At 30.9% G+C, this 26,984-nt stretch overlaps 1 protein-coding gene and 1 long non-coding RNA gene across 2 annotated transcripts; both read right to left on the bottom strand.

Moving 5' to 3' along the window:
- Positions 1-773: 773 nt before the first annotated feature.
- Positions 774-2,595, bottom strand: LOC112329103 (uncharacterized). The gene is made up of 2 exons (XR_008056837.1): positions 2,325-2,595; positions 774-1,963 (listed from the first exon to the last, which is right to left on the bottom strand). It is a non-coding gene; the product is annotated as an uncharacterized LOC112329103 (long non-coding RNA).
- Positions 2,596-23,575: 20,980 nt separating this feature from the next.
- Positions 23,576-25,898, bottom strand: LOC18103041 (dof zinc finger protein 1). Its single transcript, XM_006377318.3, has one exon. The coding sequence runs from the start codon at positions 24,810-24,812 to the stop codon at positions 23,835-23,837; it is 978 nt and encodes a 325-aa protein (XP_006377380.2). The 5' UTR covers positions 24,813-25,898; the 3' UTR covers positions 23,576-23,834.
- Positions 25,899-26,984: the final 1,086 nt, after the last annotated feature.

Raw genomic sequence — 26,984 nt, 5'->3', positions numbered from 1 at the left:
GCCATAAGACCATTAAAACAGAGCCCATAGTTACGAGAAGGTCCAATCGGGTGAGTTTTGTCCTCAAGAATTCCATCGAAGACATCCCAAGAAGAGGTCAAACCAAATTCCTTGATTCTTTTGCCCTCAAAGCAAAACTTAAACGATCTGAGAGGTAGCCAAGTTATGTTCGAAAGGTTATGGTTGTGGCTAAAGCTATGACTAAGACGGTTAATTCTCACCAGAACTAGAAGTGATAGTCTTTTTGAGCGCTTCCCTCTGCGGCAATCACCTCGTACAGAAACATTCCTCAGGTTACCACCAAGAGTCCAGTACCTTCTACAACTTAGCGCGCCACCGCGAGTGTGAGTGGCACTCTTGTAGTGTTTCTGTTGATCATATCCTTTTGCCGGTTTCAATTTCCTTCTTTCATTTGGCTTCACATCTTCACTCCCTCCTCTATCTTGCTGAATCTCTCTTTGCATGGCAGTAAAATTGTAATCCTTAGTTGATTTCGCTACGAACATATTGAGTGATAGAAAGGGTTATGTTGCTTTTTTGGTGCATGCATTTGGTTTTGAGGAAACGAGACAGTAGAGAGGGCTGGTGTCAAGCGAGGGAACTAAATGTGTCTGCTTTTGGCTTCTAAGGATCTACTAATGTACACGATGTAAAACCAGGGCAATTGTACTTGTGCATGCGTATCTGCCATCCAAGAACCACCACACTTTCCCTCCCTCCCTCGCAATCATCACTAGTAGTAAACGAGTATCAACGCTTGCGAAAAGTACTCATACTCCAACAGGAATTCTGTGTAGCAAAATAAATTAACCAAGCTAAATAGTTTTGGTTAACATATGATACAAAGTGCATAGCGCAAGAACAGCCTAGCAGCCATAAAGCAAGTCTAATTTGTTACGAAGTTAGTGACTTATCCAGACAAAACCAAATGGGCTAAAATCCAAAATCTAATCAGGGAGAGAAGTCTCCCAGAGGGAAGAAAACAAGAGATGCAATTATTCTTTTCGTTTTAGAAAGGACCAGAATCCAAAGCCATGTACAACATGGACAAAAGCTAAATGTCCAGAGGAATGGTCCTTGTTTTTCCACAACTTGCATCCTCTAGCTTTCATAACTGGTGCCAGCTTTTGACAAGGCAAGGGATCATGCATAATGTACCTGCATGCTTGAGATTCGAGAAAGAAAATGTCACAACAATGGTACGTATTTCTCGAAAGATATGCCTCTGGATTGCTAACAGCTGAAGAAAATGGGAAGGGTGATATAGACAGAACATAAAGGAAAATGAAAAGCAATCGGTTTTTGGAATCATTAAACTATGACCTTCTTTATATTCCAACCTGCTTTTCCAGTAAAAGTTCACTCTTTATATTCCCATCTCTTTCATACATTAGCTCCTTAGTTTGATCACTTGAACTAATCTATCATGGTTTTTTTTATAGCATTTTTCAATTTCTTGATCTTTCTCATGTTATATTTTCTGTGTATTGGGCCTTCATAATCTTCATTCAGTTGCCAATCTCAAAATTTAATTTTTTTTCTTCAGATCATATAGCACAAATTCTTACTGAACCTGACCCATCTATTTGCCTAAGTGACTTTATCTTGATTGCAGCACTTACCCCTTCTCTTCTTCGCTTACATTTCACCACTTCACACATACTTTTACTCAAATTTCCATTCAAGTAGACTTCAAAGCAGCATTCTGTCCATTCCTTTAATAAAATCAATGATGGGAGCACAAATTATGTGCATGAATTTATCTGAGCGACCAAAGACTGAAATAAAACAGTAAACAGACCTGTTGCAGGCATCAAAAGACCACCGATAGACCCAGCAATATGTGTAAAGCAGTCAAATTGAGGCGAACAATCAAGCAAGCCCAATTCCAAGTAACAGTTCTAAAGTGGTCATCATCACAGCAACGCAGATTACTAAAATAAGAAAGATTCCGTGACGATAACTGAATTGGTAAGTAAAAAACAGCAAAGCGGTATGTTAGATAGTGTATGGCATCATCCACAAGCAGAAACAAAGACATAGAATGATGAAAGAAAAATCAAGAGAAAAGGCAAGACCAGCATGAGCAGCAAGTGTTCAAACTAAAGCCCATAAACTGGTGAATAATGGAGAAAAAAAACATCAGAAATATTATCAATTGTACTAAGGTTCATCAACTGGATGGTAAGCATCATAGACAATGTGTTGTAGAATTACTTAGTGATCTAAATGATAGAATTTAATGTTAATTCAGATTAGTTGTTTGTTTTGTCTAACTTAAAAAAGAGCATGCCTTAACGAAATTGCAACAAACAAGCATTTACCTTTCGACATATTCACTCGAGCTGAAACAATTGATTCCCCCTCGGGAATAGAGTCAGAACTGATAGCCATTTCCCTTTCCCTCGGTCATTTTCGCCCTGAGCGGGACTCTGAAAGAATTGAAACGCTTTCCTTCACTGCCTTCTAAGCGCTACCTGGGACGTGGGAACCTATCTATTCATGGATCGTATCTTTCCGGGGTTTCAATCTCACCCATTGATTGATGGAGTCTGCCTTTCTTCTTCTTTCCGACTTAGTCCTGAAAAGAGGAACGTTGCTAGACTCACTTACTAATAGTTAATAACTAAGTACTTAGAATCTAATTTAAATGAAAATTTGTAGTCGTTAATTATTAACTAATTATTCTTAAAGCTTTACTACACATCTCTTAGTGTAAATAAAATAATTACAATCAATCATATTTCAATAACATCAATTTAATTAGTTGCACTACTAAATAAAATCTATGAATTCTAGGTATAATGACTCAAAATCTTTCGTCATATCTTAAGCTCCAAAACGAAAGGAAAAACAAAGCAAACAAGCTCGGGAAAACTAAAGAGAGATGGTTGATGAGCTATTATTTGGTGTGTAAAATTATGGAAGATTGAATTTTTTTTTTTAATTTTGTGTGGATTTTTGTCTCCTCTTAACAATGGTCACATATTGTGTTATGAAAAGATAATTGAGGCTGAACATGGTGAAGGGAAAATGAAAAAGGAGGCTAACGTTGTTTGATGAAGATGATGGCTATGAATTGAGGAGGAAGATTGGTTTTGAGTGGAAAAAAGGTTGTGTTTGCTTGACTAGAGAAAGAGATTATGGTGTGGATAGTGAATGGTTAAGAGGAGATGTTCTTGGTGTTTTTGATTTCCAGGATTATTGATTAATAGGGAATGAAAAACATTAGTGTTATGGTGGACTATAAAAAGGAGCAGTTGATGATTGGAGACTTGTGTTCTTTCCTGGGTGGTTTTTTAGGTTTTCTTTCTTATATTTCCTTTTGTTTTTAATATCTCTCAATCACTTTTGGATCTGGAATTAGATATCATGAATCTAGAAATCTAGATTCAACAAGTTCTAGAACTAAAAAATTCATGAATTAGTGAATTCAATTGCATGGAAATTTTGTAATTTTAACATTACAAAGGCTTTTTAATCATTAATTAAAATATAATGACAAACTTATAAATAATGTGATCTTTTCTGTTAACTATTTTTGACTTGCATATAAAGTGATTAAATTATAAATTATAGGATGTGAACTGTAATTTTTGAACAATTTAAAAAAAATGATTAAATTATAGGAGGGCTAGAGTAATTTTCTATAGTGATATTATTATTTTATAATTTTTAAATTTAATCAACAAAAGAATTTATTTGTATTTGATAATTATGCAAAGGTTGTTTATTAGTAGGAATTCTTTTTATTTGATAATAAGAAGAATTGTTAGTGAAATAAATTCTTTTGTTGATAATTATGCAAAGGTTGCAAAATATCTCCCTTTCAACTCCTTTTCATACTAATTTTTTAAATCAAAACTGATACAGAATTAATTATAGTAATTATCAGAATTAATTCATATTATTTTAATTTAATTACTCATCATAAAAAAAAAAAAAAACTTGATTGCTTTTTCCCTAAAAAGCACATGTTTTTACTTATAAAAAAAATTTTTCAGGCAACAAAAAAAATTAGTTTACAATGAATCCAGGCCTTGGATCCAGGACCTAGGCCCTACTGAGTCAAGCGAATATGCATGTGGCTTAACCCCAAAACTCACATCACCTAAGACCTCTCCCCTTTAAAGATTGGGTGTCTTATAAATCCATTTTAACTTTTTAATTTACCATGATATAAAGTATAAAAAAATCTAAAATCTTGTATTTTTTCAATGTGAGATACATAGTTTTGAATTTTACAAAATATGTCAATTAAGAGTTTGTTTAGATTAATTTTTCATTCATCTACAATTCATCTACAATTTATAATTTTTCATTCATCTACAATGTGAGATATATAGATTAATGTTAATATTTCATATGAAAGTACTTTTATTAAAGAGAAATTTTTAATAAAGTTTTAATCCTAGAGATATAAACACTCTAATTTTAATTTAGTCTCAAATATACTTATTAGCTATGTTTTTAAAACAAATTAATTTCCAAGGCAATGAACAAGAAGCATAACTGAAAATGAATACACCCTAATTTTAATCTAGTCTCAAATATACTCATGTTTTTAAAGCAAATTTCCAATGCAATAAACAAGAAACATAATGTTTTGAGCTAACATGCAAGACAAACGGGAACTACACATGTCGGATAAATGGAAGATTTCCCTCAAATAGATGAATAAAATACCTTTGCATCATATGCCACAGGAAGAAAGCAATAGATATGTTAAAAAATATGAGAAAATATTCCTAACATCTTATAATTCAGTTAAAATTATGTTTATTTATTAAGTTTTGAAAAATTATAATTTACATCTTAAACTTTATATTATAAAATAAATCAACAAAAAATATCTTATTATTTATAGAATTTTCACTATATTTCATTTAAAGATAAAAATTCTTTTATATTAAATAGTACAACTTTGCTATCAAACTAAAAAAAATTATAACCACCACCTTCATCCTTTTCTTACAGCCAGAATCCGGGTAGTGACATGATATATAGTAACAACCAGTCAAGAAACAAATAAAAAGAACATAGAATTGTAACTAGATTTGGTGGGTGCCCAGTGTTTTCTGTGTTTAGACTTGGAAACAAAGTTGAGAAATTGAAAAGTTATATACAACCATTCAAGAAACAAACATTAAAAGATCAAATCCATAGTTACAGACAACCTCAATGGCTCTGTTCATAGCCCAGAAGCAAACTCATATGAAAAAGAAAACTCTTGCTATTCTCCCTTGATCCAGATCTATTAATAAAACACCAACTAACTGAAGAGTAATCTCATAAGATGGTGGTGAATGACATTATCTTATCTTATCTGGTTCTCTTGATTTTTTGTAAATGATATGTGGAAGAGAGAGAGAGATCTTGAAATGAGAAAAGATCATATGTGTTGTTTGGTTGATTTTTAATTTAAACTATAAATCATATGATCATGAAACCATATAGGATGCGTCACGCATGAGTTTGAAGCTCATAACAATGAGACGAACAAACAGACAATAAAATGAAAATGATCGACCATTAATGCCCTGTTGTCCAAGCACGGTATTTGAGCTATAGAAGTGATGATATAGCAATTAGAAATACACCATTTACTTTATTCTTTACAAGTCGGATATTAGAAATACGTAAAATGTCATAACAAAAGAATGAAGGATCACAATTCCATTGATGTAAATCATGTAACACCAACAACAAAAAAAAGCAACAATGGAAGTCAAAGTTTGAAATTGCGTTCTTGTTCAATGATAGAATATATTTTCTTCTCATTGAAAAAGGATTTGACCATATATATAAACAAGATCTAGATGCAACAAGCAGCCCAATCAAGAGGACAAAAACTTAGATGCAACAAGCAGCCCAATCAAGAGGACAAAAACCTAACCCTGAGAGGTGTAACTCAACTGGTCAGGTCCTGGATTTACTCCTTAGAGATCATCAGTTTGAGTCTCACAAACCTTAAGGCCACTTGAAGCTTACATGGTCGTTAACTTCAAGACCCGTGAGATTAGTCGAGCTGCGCGCAAGCTGACCCAAATACCCACGTTAATAATAATAAAAAAAAAAGGACACGAACCTTTGTGCTAACCATATTCTCCCATTTTCTATTTTGATAACAGCAAATCAGTGAATACTAGACTAATGGCTCCACACTATCACTATCAGATAATCAGTAAATATAAATATACACACCAACAAAATATTTTTGTCAGTGAATTTTTCCAATTAAATATGCCTTCTTAGTATCCATCAATAAACACCGATGAAAATATTTCATCAGTATATACTGAGGAAATTACAGTGAAAAAATAAAAAATAAAAAAAATCTAAAAACTATGATGACGTGTCATTTTTACAGACGAATTACCGACAAATTTAAATCCGTCAGTAAATTCATTTGTAATATTTAATTTATGATCTAACGAGCGACCATTTTCTCTCCCTCCCCCGTTTCTTCTTCTTCCTCAATTTTTATGTGCAACAAACAACACAACCCCCCTAATTTTATCATAAATCAACCCTCCACCATAAATTTAGTCATCCCAACACTTAGTTTGTGAGTATTCATGTTTTAATTCAAATTTTATTAAGGATTCTCCACTTCAAGTCAGCAAAACTACCTATTTTTTTTATTTTAATTCAATTGTAAAATGTTAATTTTTATTGTATATTTTTTGTAGTATATGTATTTTGTTTGTGTGTTTACTTATTTTATAGCTTTTTCTCGTCGAAATTTGTTGTATGAATATATGATTTATACATGTTAGGGATTGTTTGAGATTTTGTAAAATTATATTTGTTTATAAAGTGATGAAATTTATTTTGAATTTGTGACTTAAATGTTATGTTATGAAATAAATAATAGTTTATTTAACGGATTCGTTTTATATTTTATCACTTTTATTGTTGAGTTGAAATTTTTGGTAAATGTACAGAAATTTGAATTTATGTAGATTGATATTGAATTAGTTGTATTATTAAAATAGTTTGAATAAGTATGAGTTAAACCAATGTTCTGTTATTTATTTAGTTTACATATATAATTAATACATGTTGTCATCAATATTTTATATAGGTTCGACATAAGTAATGGATGATCGTTCATGGATATATCGAGATTCACTCAAAGCGTTGCATATGATGGATTATTGTAACGAGGTTCAGGATTTTATTAAGTACGCACTATCTAATCTAAGAAATATTAGTGGAGGTGGTATTAGATATCCATATAAGAGATGTAAAAATAAAAAGTTTCCCGATCCAAATGTTGTAATGATGTATTTTTTACAAAAAAGGTTAATGGAAAAATACATGTGTTGGTTTGCACATGGAGAACCATATGTTCCTCACAAGACCATTATAGAAAGGATGATTAGATCAACTTTTAGTTATAGCAACGTGCATAAAGTTGTAGATGACAATAGTAATCCTTATAGGAATATGGTTATGAATGTGATTTTAATGAACCGGTGTTATGCTTGTTAATGTTCAATATTAGATGAAGAATCTAATGCAGACACAACCAGGTTTTTTGATTTTTTAAAAGATTTTGACGAACTATTATTGGATGGGTAAACAAATCACAGTAAATCATGGGCTAGATAAATAATTTTTTAGCATAAAAAAAGATGTTGGGAAGAGCAAAAGTATTTTTTGACATTATGAGACCCTATGTAAATGAAAAGATCTAAAATATGAAGTCAGTTAAAAAAAAAAACAAATATATAAGATCAAATTTTTTTAAAAAAATAACAACTACCAAAATAAATAAATAAAACAACATAAATATTTTCCATACCCAAGCAATCTAGTCTCTAATCGGACAAAATTAAGTCTTCAAATCCCCAAATTAAGTCTTCAAGACTTTAATTACTCTAAACAAATAACATTAAATTTTATTTTATCAACCGAACAATGAGATATTTTCTCAACACCTCAAAATTTTTATTGGTAAGTATACATAACAACTGCCAAGCCCAAACTCATTTATTGTAATATCAAAGCATCAAATAAATAAATAAAAAACGAAGAAGAATTAAAGGGCAAAATTGTAAAGTAACGAAGGAAAAAAAAATTAAAATCACAGTGAATTATTGTTGTGATCCGATCTCTCTTTGGTTATAGTGGGAGACTTGGGTTTTTTTTTTAATATCCAATCACCAACATCCCTATTATCATTTTTAAACAATTTATCTTCACCAACCTCATCATGCAAAATTCCCACCTCTACAATGGATATCCAAGTGGTTCGAGCACCTGTGCATGTTAAGATATGATGCATTCAAAAGAAAGAAGAAAAGCGTCCTAATCCCACACTTCAACATCATGGGCATGTACGTGTGTGTTTTTTATTTAAAAAAAAAGTTACATTTCCCTTTGATCATTATAAACAGTGATATTATTATTTTAAAACTTTAAAATTTAATCAACGAAGAAATTTATTCATATTTGATAATTATGTTGATTAAGGATGGGCTCTGTTGGAGAATTGGCAAGGGCGATCAAGTGTCCTTTTGGTATGATTCATGGCTGCAGCATGGTCCAATCTTTCTTCACATGGATCAATCATGTGATTTGCTTGTGTGGAACTGTAATTTGCTGCAGAGCCTCCTTCACCAATCCGTCGTTGATCGTATCGATCAGAGCCGTTCCGATGAGACAGAATTCGGTTTTTCCTGATAAGCGCATTTGGCAATCTAGTCCTGCTGGCGTTTACTCAGTTATTCTCATATTACGGCTCCCAGTCTGCAGGATCAAGACTACAATTGGAAGTGGATTTGGCGCTTAATAGCAGCTCAGAAACATAATTTGTTCCTATGGCTAGCTGCCTTGGAGGCTTTATTGACTATTCAACTCGTTACAAGAGAGGTTAACAGCATCATGCAATTAAATATTTATACCCTTTAAATCTTGTTATTTTTTTAAAAAAAATTAAAAAATCCTATGTTTTCGGTATTAATAATAAAAAATAAATATTATTTTCATATAATTAATAAGATAATAAATATGATAAACCTTTTAAAAGACATTGTATATACTTATGAGTATAAGAAAATCAATACATCAATATGAATAATTATTATAGATAGAAAGATACGACAATTTATCATGTCTTAAATATTTTTATTTTAGAGAATTGTCTAAGATCAAATATATAGTTTTAAAATTTGATAATGATTGAATCCAAATATTTTGGGCCCGACATGTTTGGTAGATTGCAAGCTCAAGATTTTTGGGTTTGATATTTTTGTTAAGTTCACGTTATTTTGCTAATTGTTAAGTTTTATTTGGGTTTGATATATTTATCAAATGTATTTTATTTTGTAAGATTTTTTCTATTTACAAAAAATATATAGGATTTGTTTTTCCACCCCAGCCACCGTAACTTTGACTTGTTCTTTATTGCTCCTTCTGGATTGGCTTTCTTTGAACTGCCCGGTTTCTAGAGGCTCATTCTATTGGTGCTGGTTATTTATTAATTTGTGAGTTCTGGATCATATGGAAGGGGTCGTGGAATCAGATTCTTTAGAGGCTGTAACAATCGACAGTAATTATCCCTCTAATTGTCACCCTCATCTTATGCTTATTGTGGAGCTAGATTCTCAAGAATTATTGACAGTGATTGGGAACTGTTCTAACCATGTTCTTTGAGAAGGGAATCTGACTGTGTTGATCGTCTAGCCCAGATTGGCTCTAGTTGATCAGATATGGCCTTACAAGTTTGGGATTCTCCTCCACCTGGTCCGACTCCTCTTCTTCTAGCTGATAGAATGGAGATAGCCTTTGTGAGAGAGTAGTTTTATTTCCGAGAGTTAATTACAACTTAGTCTAGTTGATTAGCAAAGATAAATAATTAGTTCTTGTGGTTTTAAAAATTAATATTTAATCTCTATGTTTTTTTTATTAATTGATAACTTAATTATTTTGTTCATTTCATGTTTTTTGTTCATTTTATTTTGATTTTTTATTTAAAAAATAATAAGGGTAAAAAAAGAGTAAATAGGATGGCAAGTTTGACGAAAAAGATAGCATTTTTTAAGAATAAAATACTATTAAATGAAGCATGGTTAATATATTGATCAAGGAATTATTTAATTATTTTTTATAAATTAATTTATCTTGATAAACTACAAGAACTAAATTATAGTTAACTCTATTTCTATTTCTATTGTATAAAAAGATCTAGAATAATAATCATACATGTATTAATCAAACTGAAATAAACATTTGATAGAAAAATGGGATAAATTATTATAGAAGTAATTAAGTAATTATCACAAGAGTAATTTTAAAGATTTTAAGATTTGTTTTAAAAATGTTTGAAGTATTAAGAAATTGAATATTAAATAGAGAAAATGATTAAATAATTAGTGATAAATAGGAAAAAAAAAATACTAATTCTTGGTGGTTAAATTTTACCCTCCAAAGCACCAATTTAGGGACACTAAATTTCCCTATCTTACAAATTAACCCTACTAAAAATAATAATAACAAATATACTTAAATTTAATTAATTTACAAAGATAAAGCTTAACCATCATTGACCTTCTACCAAACACCCCTAAAAGAATTGTCAATTCTCTGCTCACGAATGTGTAATGCCTTTTCAATTAGTTAATCATGGAAGCAACAATCTCACCAACCCACTAATAAAGATTCTTGGAGAAATGGAAGCTTTCCTCCGGTCATCAATTATTTTAACCCCTGTTTATCATCACAGTTTAGATACCGTCCTTAGCCTTTAAGTAATCTTGTAATTGGATGCTGGCTAGCTTTGTGATTTGTTATTAAGAAACTCTAGTACATATGATGATAAGAGCAATAAGATTGCTCGTAGCAAAGATGAAAATTAGGTCAAGTCAAATCGGATTGGTGTGAAACAGCTTTGAACCCAGATGCTTATCGTTGGTTTTATATATTATTACTAGTGGATTAGTTGGATGGTGGTTTTGTTAGATCAATGGCTAGAGATTGTTTGAAGATTACAAGGATCGCTATCCATACCTTCATTCTTCGGAAAATATATTCTTGAATCATTTTTTTGCCAAATAATCTCTTAATATTAATTGTTTTTGTTTTATGTTGTTTATAAAATAATTTCTAAATTATAACTTAAAGTAAGAGAGAAAAAACTAACTTAATATATATATATATATATATATATATATATATATGAATGTATTGATTGCTATTAAGGAAAATGAACCATTCTTTCTTCTTCTTTTTTGGTTAAGGGGTGGATGAAAATTTACTTGTATTGGTAATTGATATAGATAGTACCAAGAAATCTATTTTCCATTGGGAATTCACTGTTCATACAAGGAGAGTTCATTGTTCATACAGAGAGAGTTCATTGTAGATTCACACAGTGTTCTCTTAATGTGTCCTTGGTTGTGTTTAGTTGTCTTAAAATTGTTTTCATGTGGATTACTTGCATACCATCTCTTTTTTCTTTTTCTTTTTCTTTTTCTTTTTCTTTTTTTTTTTAGGGAGGGGGGGGAGCTTCATGGTTTCAATCGGCATATTTGTGCCTGTTTTTCTTCCTTGATTCCTATATAGTGGGTTTTCATTGTTTTCAATTTCATTTAAGGGGGATGGGATTGTTCTTACGAGTGTGGGGTTCTGTGTTTGTTTAATTTTTTTGACATTATAGAACACGGATCCCATTACTTCTGTTCTTGTATTATTTTGGGTGTCCTTTCATGTCAATTCTATGGGTTCTAATGAAGCTACATTAAATGCAACACCCACTTACTTAGATGGGTTTTTTATCTTACGAGGGCAAAAAAAATTCTTTGTGATATTTTGGGAGGGCTATGGTTGGCTTTGTGGGATTGGACAATTTATTTTCCTCTTGCAGTTTCTTAGGTTATTGGTTCCTGATTCTACTTAGATTAAGTGTTGTTTGGTTTGATTTCAACTAGATGGACAATGGGATCCAACTTGGTTTGGTTTGATCTCCTTTTTTGCTTTACATTCAACTATCACTTTTGTGTTTTTCCTGTCATTTCATTTAGGTTAGGTTTAGGGAACGTTTGGGAACGCGGCTGCGGCTGCGTTCCTAAAAAATTTAAATTTTTTTTTTTTACTAAAATTTAATATGGTTTGTACGTTTTGGATCGTTTTGATGTGCTGATGTCAAAAATGATTTTTAAAAAATGAAAAAACATCATTGGCATGCATTTTGGCACGAAAAGTTATTTGAAAAGCACCCGCAACCACACTGCCAAATACGCTCTTAGTTGAGTTCAAATCAAGGGCAGAGGTATGTTAAGGGCTAGGGTGCGCTGTAGCTAAGGTCAAGATTTTATCAATATTTTTTTACTAGTTTTATGTAAAAAACAAATCATAATTCTCGATTGAGTTATCAAAAAATTCTGAAAATTTGCGTGAAACCTTATAATATGATGTTTTAGCTTGGGTTAAAATTTCAAAAGTTTTTGCGAAATTCAGAAATTTGATGAAAAATCACAATTTGATCAGTTTTACGTTATTGGGCGTAATTTTCAATCCGACCATCAGATTAACCTGAAATTTTACGAGAGATCTTAAAATATATTGAATAAAATCTGATTAAAGTTTTAGGATGAACGGAGCTTGGTAGTGCTACCGAAAGAAAAACCGTCAAATAAAAGCAAAACGACTCATTAAGAGTAAAATAGTTATTTGCCATTAAAAAATAAAACAAATCAGCTCTTCCTTCCTTTTATATGTTGCCGACTGGGCAGAAGCAGAATAGGAAAAGAAAGAAAAGAAAAGGTTAGAGAGAAATAGAGAAAAGTAAGGGGAAAATATAAAAACCAATCCAAGAAAAAAAATAAGAAAAGTGAGAAAATAACTTTGTAAACTTACAAAGTCCAACTTATAAAATACTAATCTAAAAAAGAATCAAGTGAAGGAAAGAGGAATTGAGAGAGGGAAAAAATTTAAATGCTTTGTTTTCCAGTTGACATGAGATTGTTATTTTATCCCGGTTGAGGGGTTGTTACAATATCAATTCAGATTCGATTATAGATGAATTATATTCCACAAAACATCAAATGATATAACTTTAATAGTGAGTTTATTTTTACTTTCACTTAATTTTATGTACTTTCAAATTTATTTTTTTAATACTTTAGGTAGTGTATTTGAATTAAAACTTTACTGTTAACTTTAAAAATTCATGTATATGAGTTAATAATTGATCTTAAAAAATATTTATATATTTATTTAATAGCCCAGGGCAGGAAAAATTCATGGCTCCGCCCTTGGTTCAAATCTTCTTTTTTTGTCTTCTTATTTGCCAAGGGTTAAGTATTTGAGTGTAATAAAAGACCTGTTATGAGCTACATGTAACATTCTCTGCCTTTTGTAAGCATTTCAACACATGTTTTCTCTATCAATTAGTGTTTTTTCTTTGCTTGGCTCTCAATTCTTGTGATTCTTTTGCTTTTGAGATTGATATTACTGTTATCGTTCCCTTGCTTATAGTAGAATTTGATATGGCAAGCCACCGGTGCGCCATGTCTTAGGTTAGTTTTAGTCTTACAAATTTTTTTGTTGTGGTTATAACCTTTGTTTCCCAGTAAGGTCTCTTTTGAGAGCCTTTTTCGATGTAGTTTCATGGCTTGTTGTTTATTGGGAATCGACTGGATTTGTTCACTGCCATATTCGTTTGTCATATTTTTAGGTCTCTTGCATACTAATTCTTTTTATTTAAACACAACCACTCTTGTTGTGACAAGCAACGAATGTGCCACGACTTAGTTTTTTTTTTTTTTTTTTTGTTCTCCTGTTTTTCAATTCAATTTTTGCTTTGATTCTCTAGAATTCATAGGAGTCTCCTAACCTCTTTACAGGTTTTGGCTTAATGTTCTACTCCTTTGATCTTTGTATTTTTTTCTTTCTTTTTCAATGATCAGTTTGGCTCGATGGATGTTTATTTCCATCCTTTTCTCCTTGTTTTACATCTTCCATCTCACTGCTAGTATACAAAATCTGTGATTGCTGATGCAATCAGGTATCCATATTTTTTTCTTTTGACATTCATAGTAACAATACAAGCAATCAAGTATACGATGCTTTTTGCAACATCGCATGACCAATATTGGATGTTGTTGTGCACACAAGGAAAAAGTAATTTGATAACCCACAATGTAAATTTTCATTTCACCATTTTTAATTATCAATTGTTCATAACAAGTAGCATTGATCGCAAGTTGATTCAATGAATTCTTTTGCAACTTAATAGTTAAATCGCCCTGCACTAGACAAATTAACTCTTTAACAAGTAAAGGGGTATAACATTTATTCCTTGCTTGTTTGAAAATGTTGATAAACTGCTGAGCAAATTTGCTATGCAATTGTGTTAACCTTGTAAGTTTAAAATTTTCAATTATATTATTTGAAATTTCTTGTTTGATCATAAACCGAACCAGAAATCCTGGATTGACACAAAAACAAAATTAAATTCAAAAAATAGATTAAACATAAAAACTCAAAAATTCTTGAACAAAACAGATCAAATACCAAAAAAATAAAGAACACGAAAAACACTGAAACTCAACCCCACAACATGAAACCCAAATCAAACCAAATACAGTCTAAACAAAGACACATACATGTTGGAAATCATGCAAGGATCAATAATTTAGCATTCATTCACTTAGATTATCACTTAAATATTGATGTAAATAAACTCTTGATTATTTATTAATCAAGAATAACGAAGGGTTCTAGGAAAGAAATTGACCAAAATTGATCTAAACCAAGGGGTTATGACAATGTTCTTCCCAGTAATGACATTTTTAGCTTCTAAAGCATTCTTTATTTAACTCAATAAGTCACACTACCATAAATAAACATGTTTGAATCACAAAAACTAACTATTAACATCAAAACATCAAAATCAAGCATGAGATACCAAATTCAAAAAATTACCAACTTAAAATAGTCTATATGTTCATGCAATATAGATTCAAGAATTGGTTTTCTAAACCCATTTTGTGCATGAACAAACCTAACAAACCCAAAATAAACATCATTGCTTCAACATGCATTCCTTAAGTTAAACTAAAACACTATATATATAAACAACTTAAATAATAACTTTATTATATCAAAAACATAAAAAAAAATTCAAAAAGAACATAGTAATTAAAGATCACAGTAACAAAGAGATGAATACAACATCTCTTATTAAGCATCACAAACCTCTTTTCTATAGTTGTAAATATAAATATAAAACAAATAAAAAAAACACCTCAAGCAAGCCACTAGGGCCTATTTTTGAATCAGAAAATATACCTAGAATAGCTACTCTCATTTTGTTTTCCTTCGAAAAGTTTTTTTTTTCTCATAAATTTATTATCCTTCCAAAGCTTAGGACATCTTCGTGTTAAGCCCTTGAATCTTTACACTTAGGTTTATTATTAATATTTGCCTACTTTTTTTTTTTCCTTTTTTCTCCCATCTTTCAGCCTTTCTCTATTCTTTTTAGCTCTCTTCTTAAAGGGGTATTTATAGAGTTTTTTTAGGCTTTTGGGAGGTCTTGAATCCATTTCTGACCTTTTGATGTTGAGGTAAGTGTTGTAAGCCCTTGATCAGAATCCATTCAGAAGCCTTTGTATATGAATACACGAAAATAAGGTCGGTTCTTACACAATTGTGTTCCAGTCATGGTTGACTGAGTTGCCTACTTTCAAGGCCTCATCGGAGCAATTCTGACGTCATTGTCACCTTAGACCATCTGAATTTAGTAGAAGAGATACACATCTTTCATATGGATCCAACCTTACTCAATTTAAAGATTTGTAACTCTACATTCATTCGTTTAATGTTGCCAAATCAATCAGCTAAAATTATCAAAATAGAGGTCAGTTTATCGAATAACGTTTCACTCACATTCTCTTTATTAAGTCTCTTAATGACGCATCATTTAGGGTTTTAATTTGGGATTGGCAAATTTTGATTAAGTCCCTGTTCTCCCAAGTCCTTTTATTTGCACTCATAATTACCTCCAAACATTTAATTTCATGGAATTTTATCCCTGTCAAACTCAATTGTCAGCCCCTAAGCTGATTACCTTTTTTATTTTGATCCTTGGTTCTGAATTTGTGCATTTTGACCATCAATTGACAAACAAACTTTCAATTACTTCAATTTGACCCCTGATTTGGGCTATTTCAACCACTACATTCACGTGTTTTTTTTCAGTTTAGTCCTTGGTTTCAAATTTCTTTAATAAAGTTCTTAATTGTCTATCAAACTTCAATATTTATACAATTATAAGCCCCTGATTTGACCAAATTAACTCTTACAAAATGCAATTCGACGCCTAGACTTTGATTTCTTCCAATTAAAGCCTAAATTGACTTCAAAAATCAATTTTTCTTGCAATTAGGCCCTCAATAAATTCAATTAAACTTTGAAAAATCTAATTGAGTCCTTAAACATCTAATTTTAAATGTTTCTTCTTAAATTGAATTTTCTTTGCTAATACAGCTTTCATTAGTTGAAAATATATTGTCAAATTGTCCAATCTCCTCAGCTAGTTTTCGGCAATTTCCTAGGCGTTTTGGTACATTTTTCTTAATGATATATGTTTTTATTTTTTTTAATTTTTTTGTTTATAAAGGGCTTCAAAAATGGATAACATTATATGCGAGAACAATAGTGTATACTAACTATGCTATAAATTATATACATCTAAATAACATTGATTTATTTATTCTATTTTTGTTACTAAAAAGATGTTAGGGTCATAATTGTTTTTTTATATAAAAAAAGAAAGAACATAAATACTATATTTATGAGATGAGTTTCAGAGTCATTGCCGAAATAAACTTTATGGCATGCTTAATCATGTATATCTTTCAAATATCAAATCCAATGAAGTGTACTAACCTCGTCTACAAAAGCAAATCTTAAAATCTTTATTGAATTACCAGCTCTGCGTGGAACAAGTCTCACTCTTATTAGATTTTCCAAAACATCCATGCTCCACCAAAAATAGCTTTCTAGTCTCAAATAGACTTAGCTAGCTACATATCCAAAGTTTTTTTTTTTTTAATGTGTATCGCCTTATAAAATATTATTTATTGTAATATTTTTTTTATTTGTTTGTTTATTTTTTGATTTTTTACTAAATTTTTTTTGTTTTATTAAAAACTAGACTTTGTGATTTATTATGATTTGTTTTCTATGTGATTTTTTTAATCTCATAACCCATATCGCAGGTTAACCTGAATTTTTGTATTAGTATTTTTTTAATTTTATCCTTCAGTATTGGGTTGATTAGAAATTACATTTTATGATTTATTTTAATTTATTTTTTATGAAATTGTCTCGGTTTTAAAATATTTTTAGTCAAACTATGTTTTTTTTCCTGATTGTCCAGGTTGTTTTTTGAATTTACTAAATTGACTAGGTCACTTCGGATCAAGCTCTACATGGTTTAAATTTTTTTTTTCTATCTTGAAAATATGTTAGCAATACTTGGATATTTTTTTAACCTAAAAATAAAATCAATCTGACTCGCAGCATAACACTAGGGAAGGTAATGGGTACCCGCGAGTTGAATTTCTTGATATCCATACCCTACCCATTATCCACCGGGTAAAAAATTTAGATATTCATAAAGTACTATCCATCGAGTTTCGGGTATCCAATAGGTATCTTTTATCTACCATTATTTATTAATCAATAAAAATAAAATAGTTTATATATATATATATATATAGATAGATATTTGAAGCATGTATATGTATTAAATGATAAATATTATTCACATATATGTGTGTGTTTTATATTAATATTAAGGTATGTATATATCATATTGTATTAAAAAAAATCTAAATATTCTACAAATATATTTATATAATATAAATATATATTTTGGGTTAAGTTCGGATAGGTTTTAAATTCGGATTAATAATATCCATAATCTATGATGTACAAAAATTTCATACATATTCAGATCGGTTTGCATCATGTTTGTATTAAATTCTGATGGCTTCATAACCCTTGTAAATGACAAAGTATAAAGTACTTCGAAAACAGGTTTGTTTGTTTCGAGAGATAAGTATTCAATGGTGCCTGCTTTGCTACCTCGCCAACCAAAACCATTTGTTTGTCTCTCGTAATTGTCTTTCACCAAAAAAGACATGGGAACCAAAACGTCCGGAACCATTAATATTTTTTTCTGTCTTTCCCTTCTTTGGATTTACCATATAGAATTCGAATTTGATAGTTTTTTTTTTTTTAACTTCTCAAGCTTCACAGGTACTAAATTTATCCAAGAGAAGAATTGACTAAAAGATAGAACATGCAGTACTAATTAATAATAGATCACAGTTGAAAATTCATTACATGCTTGGAAGTTGGGAAATTAGATAAAATGATGATAATTTTTTGTGTTTTGATAATTTAATTGATCGTATAAGATCAGTGCTGTTAAATTCTTAATATATAGTTGTAGTTGAGTATTTAATTTGTCACAAATAAAACAATCACTCATTCACTAGTTTGAATTAACTTTATCACGGGCTTTAAATATTCAGATTTATCCTTCTTTTTTTAATTCAGTGGCTTAGAAGCATATTATTCTTGAAATGATTTTGGTTAATTTCAAAATCTATAGCTTTTATGATACTTCATATATGTTTCAGAAGATCTTGCCCTCATCATATAAAAAGGCTATTAATTACGATGCATGAAATTGTCTTGTCCATTTTTCAGTTTGCTTCGATGGAGTTGATGAAGCTGCTATTACTGGGGCAATGGTGTCAATGGTTTTTAACTTTCTTTGGGTGTGATCGATTGGGGCTGCGATTTCTGGGAAAAATCGGGTATAGTTTTTTATGTGAGTTGTTGCTTGTGATGAAGGGGGGATCGGGTCTGTTGAGGGGCTGGGTTATTCATGGGGCTGCTGCTAGCAACGGCGAGGAGATCGGGTCTGTGGTGGGACTGCTGCTGTCGGGTTGAAAGGAGGAAGAAGGGGACATGCAACTATGGGTTTCAGTTGAAGTTAGCGTCGGTACTTGATGGTGTGGAGGAGGAGAGAGGCACGACTGGTTCGTCTGGCTTGGCTGGTTCGGTATTGGTGGAGAGAAAAGATTTAGAAAGTGTTTGAAATATACTGGTGGTTATTATTTAAAATTATTTTATTTAAAAATATATTAAAATAATATTTATTTTTTATTTTTAAAAATTTATTTTATTTTTAACATATTAAAATGATTTGAAAATATCAAAAAAATATTAATTTAAAATTAAAATTAAAATAAAATTTAAATTTATATCTTTTTAAAAACATTTTTAAAACACAAATACAAAAATATTCTAAAATCTGATCTATCTGATGGCTGCTTTAGTGTATCTGATGGTTGCTTCGACAAAAGAAGGGCATGGTGGGTGGGGTTGCTAGATTGACATTGTTTATACTGGTGTTGATGGGTGTTCGCCCCTGGGTTTTTTTTTTTTTTTTTTTAAGGTGAGGATTGGCTTTTAATCTATACATGGATTTTGTGGGTAGTGATGCCGCAAATACTGGTGTTTCCAAGAGTTTTGGTGTAATTGTTTGTTTATTAATCGCATTTGTTTCATGTTCAATGTAAAGTGTTTATTAAGCCCATTTGTTTTGTATAAATTATTTTCAAATTTTTTGTGATTATTTAATATTAAAAGAATTTATCAATGAAAATATTTTTCAGTTAAAAAAAAATTGGCTTGAGTTTTAGAAAAGTTTTTTTTTATTTTAAAAAGAAAATACATTTTAGAAGTTTTGAAAAATTTAAAAATATCTTGTTATTTGCTAATGATATCAAATTTAGTCTTCAATCTTTTGATAACTATATGTTTTTTAATCCTTTCTTTTACTTTTATTTTTTCAGTTTCATATCTTAGAATTTGATTTTTATATCAATTTGGTTCTCATTCTTTTGATTGTTATTTTTTTCTCTTATTCTTTTCTTAATTAAATATTTTTATATATCATATTTGGTTCTTATTGTTTTAATTTTTATTTATTTTATTTGAAATAATTTATATAAAATTAGAACTTCTTTTTATGTTCATCCTCTTTGAACTTTTTTATTTGTTAGATTTAGTTTTCATTCTTTTGATTACTATTTGTTTTATTTGAAATAATATATAAAATTGATTATTTTTTTCAATTTAATCCTCCTTCAAATTTTTTATTAATCAAATTTGGTCCATATTTTTTTATAAACTTGAAAACAAATTAAAATATTAATAAGTTATTTTGTAGTTTATTTTTCATGATATAATCAAATACTAAAAAGTATTTTTCAATTTATTTTCAATACACTATAAAACATCGAAAAATAATTCATTTTTCAAAAAATTAGTTTCCATATAAACCACTTTTCATAAACATACTTCTTTCTAGCCAGCAAAGCCTAAGAACTAGAAGAATGTGGGAACTTATTTTGGTGGATTTGGTAGGTTGAGTTTGGTTGAACATAAGATTGCTGGTGGCTAGCAAAGTCTGGTTGTGAAGGAGATGTCGGTTTCTGGAGTTTTTTTCTGGTTTTGGAATGGGCAAGGGTAAGAGAGTATTTTTATCATTAGGGTTGGTTTTGATCAGTTACATGGATAGGGTCAAAGGAATTTTTTGATTTCAAAATTTATTTCATGGGACATTAGATGTTTTTTTATGGTTAGGTTGCTGGGGATTTAAATTTTAAAATCATCCCCTTTTATCTTTCTATATGTGGTTTGCTAGACTATAAAATTTTTTGAAATTATGGTCTAATTGTGTATTAAAATTTATTATTTTAATATGTTAATGTTAAAAAAAAAATATTATTTTAATATATTTTCAAATATTCTCTTATATATTCAATATTCTTTATCAGGAACTTAGGTTAATTCCTAAGAATTAACCTCGTTTATTATAAAATCATCCCTTTTTATCTTTCTAGATGTGGTTTGCTAGACTATAAAATTATTTGGAATTGTGGTCCAATCATAATTTTAAAAAAATTTAATTTTTTTAGCATCAAATTAATATTTTTAGTGTTTTTTTATCATTTTGATATGCTAATATTAAAAAATAATATTATTTTAATGTTTTTTTAAACAAAAAAACACTTTAAAAAACCACATCTATCACATTTTCAAATAATCTTCCTATTATATGTCCAGTATTCTTTGTTAGGGACTTATATATATATATTGTCATGATGCAATTAAAACAAACATGATGTGCATATAAAATCCCTGCTGTCTAAATCATGTAACAGTCCCTCGACTTGTTCGAATTTGTTTTTTTTTTGGAATATATTTATGAACAGCAAAAAACACAAATACTTATGAAACATGACCAAAAGGCTAATGATGACATTGTCCGTGATGATGAATCGTCAAATTAACTCTATAGGTTTTTGCTTGACTTTTTTTTTTTTTTTTTGGAAGATATAACTATGCAATGCATGGTTTTATGAAAAATTGACAATGGTGGATTGACTGGTCAGAGGGAGAGGGAGAGAGGGAGAGAGGGAGAGGGAGAGAGCGGTGCTACATGGAAAGTGTGAGAGTTAAAGGCATTCCGATTAAAGCATCCTATATCGTCAGTCGCCACATGCACGAGAATAAACTGTCTTGTCTAGCAACCTCAACAAAGACATCAGCTCCCACTACTTCTAAAAGACAGACACGTGTTTATGGGACTATGGATTCATTGTGCTTTTGCTTTTTTTAAAAACCTAATTGAAAGCTAATTTAACTAAAATTGTTATAAAATTAAAAAGACAAAGGACACGGAAGAGATGGGTAGTGCTTTCGAACCTTTTCGTAAAATATTCAATTTAGTCTTTATATTTTATGAATTATAAACATTGGTCCTTCCAATTTTTAGATTAAAAAAACTGATTTTGATTCAAAACTTTGTTTTTCTTATCTTTCAGTTCTTGATTTGAGAAAGCAAAGAAAAACTCATTGAATTTTGACGGTAGAGAAAGAAATCATCATTGACTCAAACATCGGCCACCAAAATAATTGATTTTAGTGTCAATGAGTTTTATTTGGTAAGGAAAGCTTCACTTATGTGTTTTTTCACCTTCAAATTACCTAAAAAATAGATCTAAGCTCCAAAATATTTATGGTTTTGGGTTGATTTCAAGTTTTTAGACGAGTTTTTGAGGTCATGGATATGCTTATCAAGGTGTCAAATGTGTTTTCTAGGTGTTTTGATTTAAAAATAAATTTCTAGGATAAGAAAAATATCACTCGATTTTCCAACAACCATGGTGACCAAAATCTGGAGTGGAACATACATGCGACATGTCATCTACTTATTTTTTTTAAAAAATAGAAATGGATGATAAGTCATCCGCCTCTTTAAAAAAAAATTAAGTCAGCCTAAGCGCACTGGCCTGAGCTATAAGACCTAGGCTCCTATGCTTTTTTAAGCCCGAGCGTGCTGAGCCATCTAGGTTAAGCCCACGTCATGGGCCTCTTTTTTTGGGTCCATTGATTTGTTTTTTGTTCTTTTAGTTTTTTCCCTTTCAATTTCATCGTTTAATTTTTGTTTTTTAATGAATTCTTTTGTTGTTTTTTTTTTTTGGAAAGAAAAACAATAATTTTTATGATGTTTTTTAATGAATATTATTTAATTTAGTGTATGGCCTGTTTTTTTTTTAAAAATAAATTAGTTTGATGTATTTAAACACCTTAAAATTAAGAAAAAATTATTTCATTATTTGTTTGTTATTTTAAGGTCTTTTTTTATTTGACTTAAAAAAACCTCTTTTTGTTATCAAAATTAAAAAAAATAGGGCTATTTTTTATTTCAATCCCACTCATCACCCCTATTTATTTTAAGAAAAAATAAGGTCTTTGATATAAAAATAGTCTCATGCATCTAGGTAGCATATAATTAAATGAAAAATAATTTTAGAAATAAAAAATTGTTAAATTTAACAGGTTTCATGACTTGATTCGTCGGTAGGAGAGATTAACCCTGATTATCTCGGGTCCTTTTTTATTTTTTTAATTTATTATTTTACATTTTATTTTAATCATTCAACTTTTCTTTTGCATTATATATATATTCATTTTTCTTTGTTGATTAAAAAAATATTATTCTATATGGGGTGAAACACAAATCAAATATCTAGTTTTACCTATTTTTTTATGTCTCCCATCTCGTTTTGAATTTTAATATAAAGTCTCACGATAACCCTAATTAAATTAGTATAAATTATTATTATTATTTTCATTTGATAGTAAATGTATATTTAAATGAGTTTGTATATGAATTAAGATTAAATCTTTCGTTGAACAATCCTTCACCGATTTTAAAATCGCTATCCTTCCTTTAAATTGATGTTTATACTGGATTGATGTATTTGAATAAATTCAAGAGTTTTTTTAAAATACCACCTCCAAATTTTAAATCTATACTTAACCACACCAACCCTCTTAGCAGAAAGGAAGCTCGCACTTTTAAATGGAAGTTGGAAAGTGAAACCAATCGCTCAAGAAGAAAATGAGAAATCAAAAGCTGTTACAAACATATTACTATGTATCTTTAATCAGAAGTTCCAAACAACCTAACTCAATGCAGAAATTCACAATAATATAAGCATAAAAGCATACCCTTCCATTTACACCATGTCACAATAATATTCTGTCGTCCACACATAATGATATATATAGATATCATTCTGCCAATGTAAAGGGAAACAAGGAAAAGAAACTCATTGGTGTTCATGTTTACAAAAAGCAAAGAATTACTAATGCCTTGAGACTCATGCTGCCTGTTTCTATGGAGTCTTGATAGGGAGCTACAAGAATGGATAAAGAAGCTATAGACATCATGATGGTGGTCCATATCCAGGCAAATCATGTTTCCATTGATCTGGATTCAAGGGAGAGGAGCCAGCAGTGGGATTGATGTTACTGTTAGTGTGCCCTATGGTGGTGCTGGTGCTTGTACTCCACAAAGCAGTATCAGAGACAGTGGGGCTACTATTGCTCATAAAACCATGATGCCAATTTTGCTGCTGATGAGAAGAGGTGGCAGGCCTGCTTGATTGAATCAAGCTCTCTTGATTATGTGGGTAAAAAGAATGTTCAATACTCCTAGTATCTCTATAACCCACATGGTAGAATTGGCTTTGCTGTTGATTTTGGGACCCAAAAGCAGGAACTGCGTTGAAACCATGCAAAAGACCCAAATTTGAAGTCTCTCCTAAAACACCACCAAGATTGACAGGTTGATTTAGAGGCTGAAGAGGGAAAGACTGTATTGGTGGCTGGTTGTTATTCAATGACTGAATTGCTTCTAAAGATGTGAAGAATCCACCACCAGGAAAATAAGATCCCATTGTAGACATCCCAGGAGCTGGAGGTAAAACCAAATTCCCTGATTCTTTGTTCCTCAACGCAGGACTTGAAAGATTACCTGAATTATTAGTGGCTAGGATATTTTGTGGGGTTGCAAAATTATGCTGCAAAAGATGTGGTTGTTGCGGTAGCTGTTGCTGCAACCGCGAGTTCTCGCCAGAACTAGAAGATGATGATGTTTTTGCTCGCTTTCCTTTGCGACAACCACCTCCTACAGGAACATTCCTCAGGGTACCGCCAAGAGTCCAATACCTTCTACAAGTCTTGCAAAAGTACCGAGGCTGAGAAAGGTTGTAATTATTGTAATAACAAAACTTGGTATTCAGAGACTCGCAGCGAGGGCATTTTTGAGGCTGCTGCGGCTGATGTTGCTGTTGATCATCTCCTTGTGTCGATTTCAATCTCCTCTCTTGATTTGGCTTCACATCTTCACTTCCTCCCTGCATCTCTCCTCGTATCACTCTAAAAATCCAATCTTTTCTGTTTTATTGGTTATCTCGCTAAAATATATTATGTTAGAGAGATGAATTGGGTTATTTTGGCTTTGTCGGTGCATGCAGGTTTTGAGACAAGAATGTAGAGAAGGTTGGTTTTTCTTCAGATATAGAGAAGTCAGTAAACTGAACGTGTCTGCTTTTGGCTTCTGAGAATCTAATGTTACACGGTGCAAAACCACGGCGATTGTACTTACCTTGTGCATGCGTATCTGCTATCCATAAACAACCATAGTCTCTCTCTCTCCCTCCACGACAGTAATAAATATTGAAGAAGTCACACTAGATTTGAAATCAAGAGCTCAACATCTACCAAACCCCACTCAAATCCTCCAGGATTTTCAACACCCTCTCTTTCTCTAAATAAGATGCATAGAAAGATCACCTGCTTTTTATGTGAGAAACAGAAACGAGTGTACGGGTGTCGACTAAGACGAAGCCCCCAAAGGAGAAGTCTCAATCTGGAACTCAGACTATAGAGAGATTTCAAGAAAAGGATTCTGCTAAGAGTATATATATCCAGTAATGACCATCAAGAAACATCAAGCTATATATATATAATACCATCTGATTAGGTTTACCCCCATCTCTCACAAACCAAGAGAGATTTGTTTACATGGCATCAAAATTAAACCCCCAGTTTTACTGCCTCATCGGACCTGAAGTATCCTAGCTAGACATAAAACATTAATCCACCAAACAATAACCTCAAGTCACACGCGCAAAATTTATGGTCACTAAGATAAGAGAGATCTAGCTGTATCAGCTACAAAGAGATTGTCTGTAGTGTATAGTATGTTAGGAGATGGACCAGTGGTAAGTGGAGAAACGGCGGGCGCGGCCAAAGATGGTGGCTTCGCCTGATCATGAATATTGGGAGGTGGGGGTGTCGGAGTTGATCAGCGGCTCTCTCCCTCTCTCTCTGCTTTTTTGACTACTTTTGTTTTTTTTACAAACCTTTTGCTTTTTCTCTCATTCCACTTTAATACGATAACCATCTCTCCATATTTCATTATTTCTAACCCAAAAAAAAAAACAATCTTTCGGTATTCTATTGTTTATTTTAGTATTTTATTTCCTTCACCTGTTTGTTCTTCTTTTTGTTTTCTCTTACATCACTCTATTAACTGTTCCACTTGGATGCCCATTCTTGATCAATTCTACGCTCTATTACTTCAAAAGACATTGTTATCCCTTCATTTGCTTTTTTATTATTATTATTATTATTATTATTTTCTTTAGGTCAAGATTAGTTGTTGTTATCATTGTGATGAACACTTGCCCCAACAATTCGATTCGCTAATTCACTAACTTGGAATCTTACTTAAATCAAAGTTTGGTTTTTACATGTCCTAAAAAGTTAATCAAATTAAATTTAATTTAGTTAATCTAAAATATCAACTAACAAACTGATTTACATGGTTAAACTTAAATGAGATCTAATAAAATAAATCTTAATAATATTTTATTTAATTTTTATCTAAAAAAACATCGTTTTAATTTTTTAAAATTTTTTTATTCAAAACAAAATTGTTTTAAAAAAAAATTTGAATATGATTATTATTAGAAAGCTACCTTTTATTTCATGAAATATCTCATTGGATCAGCATACCATATTAATTAAACCACTTGCTATATAAAGTGGAGTCAAGATCAAATACAAATGAATGGGAAATCCTAAGAAACAAATCCATAATCTCTTAATACATACCAAAAGGTGACTGTTAATTAGAGAGTTGAAGATCGTCGGTCCATGTTGATATATCAAGGTGGTGAGGAGGAGGACTTCTTCCCTTGCCAATATAAGCTTTGATTTGCTTAATTAATTTGTCTTGTAGAAGAAAGTCTGAACTGGAATTGGTGAAGTGGCACGTGCAACGAGCTCGAGCATGGAACAGAAAGAGTGGTGACGACCATATCTCGAGGGGTTACAACTGCTCCCTATCCAATCAGGACAAGACAAATACTAACTAGTTAGAGCTTCTTCTTGTTCTTGTTCTTGTTCTTGTTCAGTTGTTGTTGTAGTAGTAGGGATGATAAAGCCACCATGTACTATGATCCAACATCTCCATGATGTATCCTTAAACTGCCAAGAACTTTCCCTCGCATAAGAAATGGTCTATG

The sequence above is a fragment of the Populus trichocarpa genome, chromosome 11, assembly GCF_000002775.5.
Source record: "Populus trichocarpa isolate Nisqually-1 chromosome 11, P.trichocarpa_v4.1, whole genome shotgun sequence".
Taxonomy (NCBI): Eukaryota; Viridiplantae; Streptophyta; class Magnoliopsida; order Malpighiales; family Salicaceae; genus Populus; species Populus trichocarpa.
The sequence above is the reverse complement of the archived record's forward strand: the minus strand, read 5'-3'. Positions and strand labels throughout refer to the sequence as shown.

What these genes read in the sequence shown, in the direction of transcription:
- LOC18103041 (XM_006377318.3), bottom strand. Translation starts at nt 24,812, where the DNA reads ATGCAGGGAGGAAGTGAAGATGTGAAGCCAAATCAAGAGAGGAGATTG.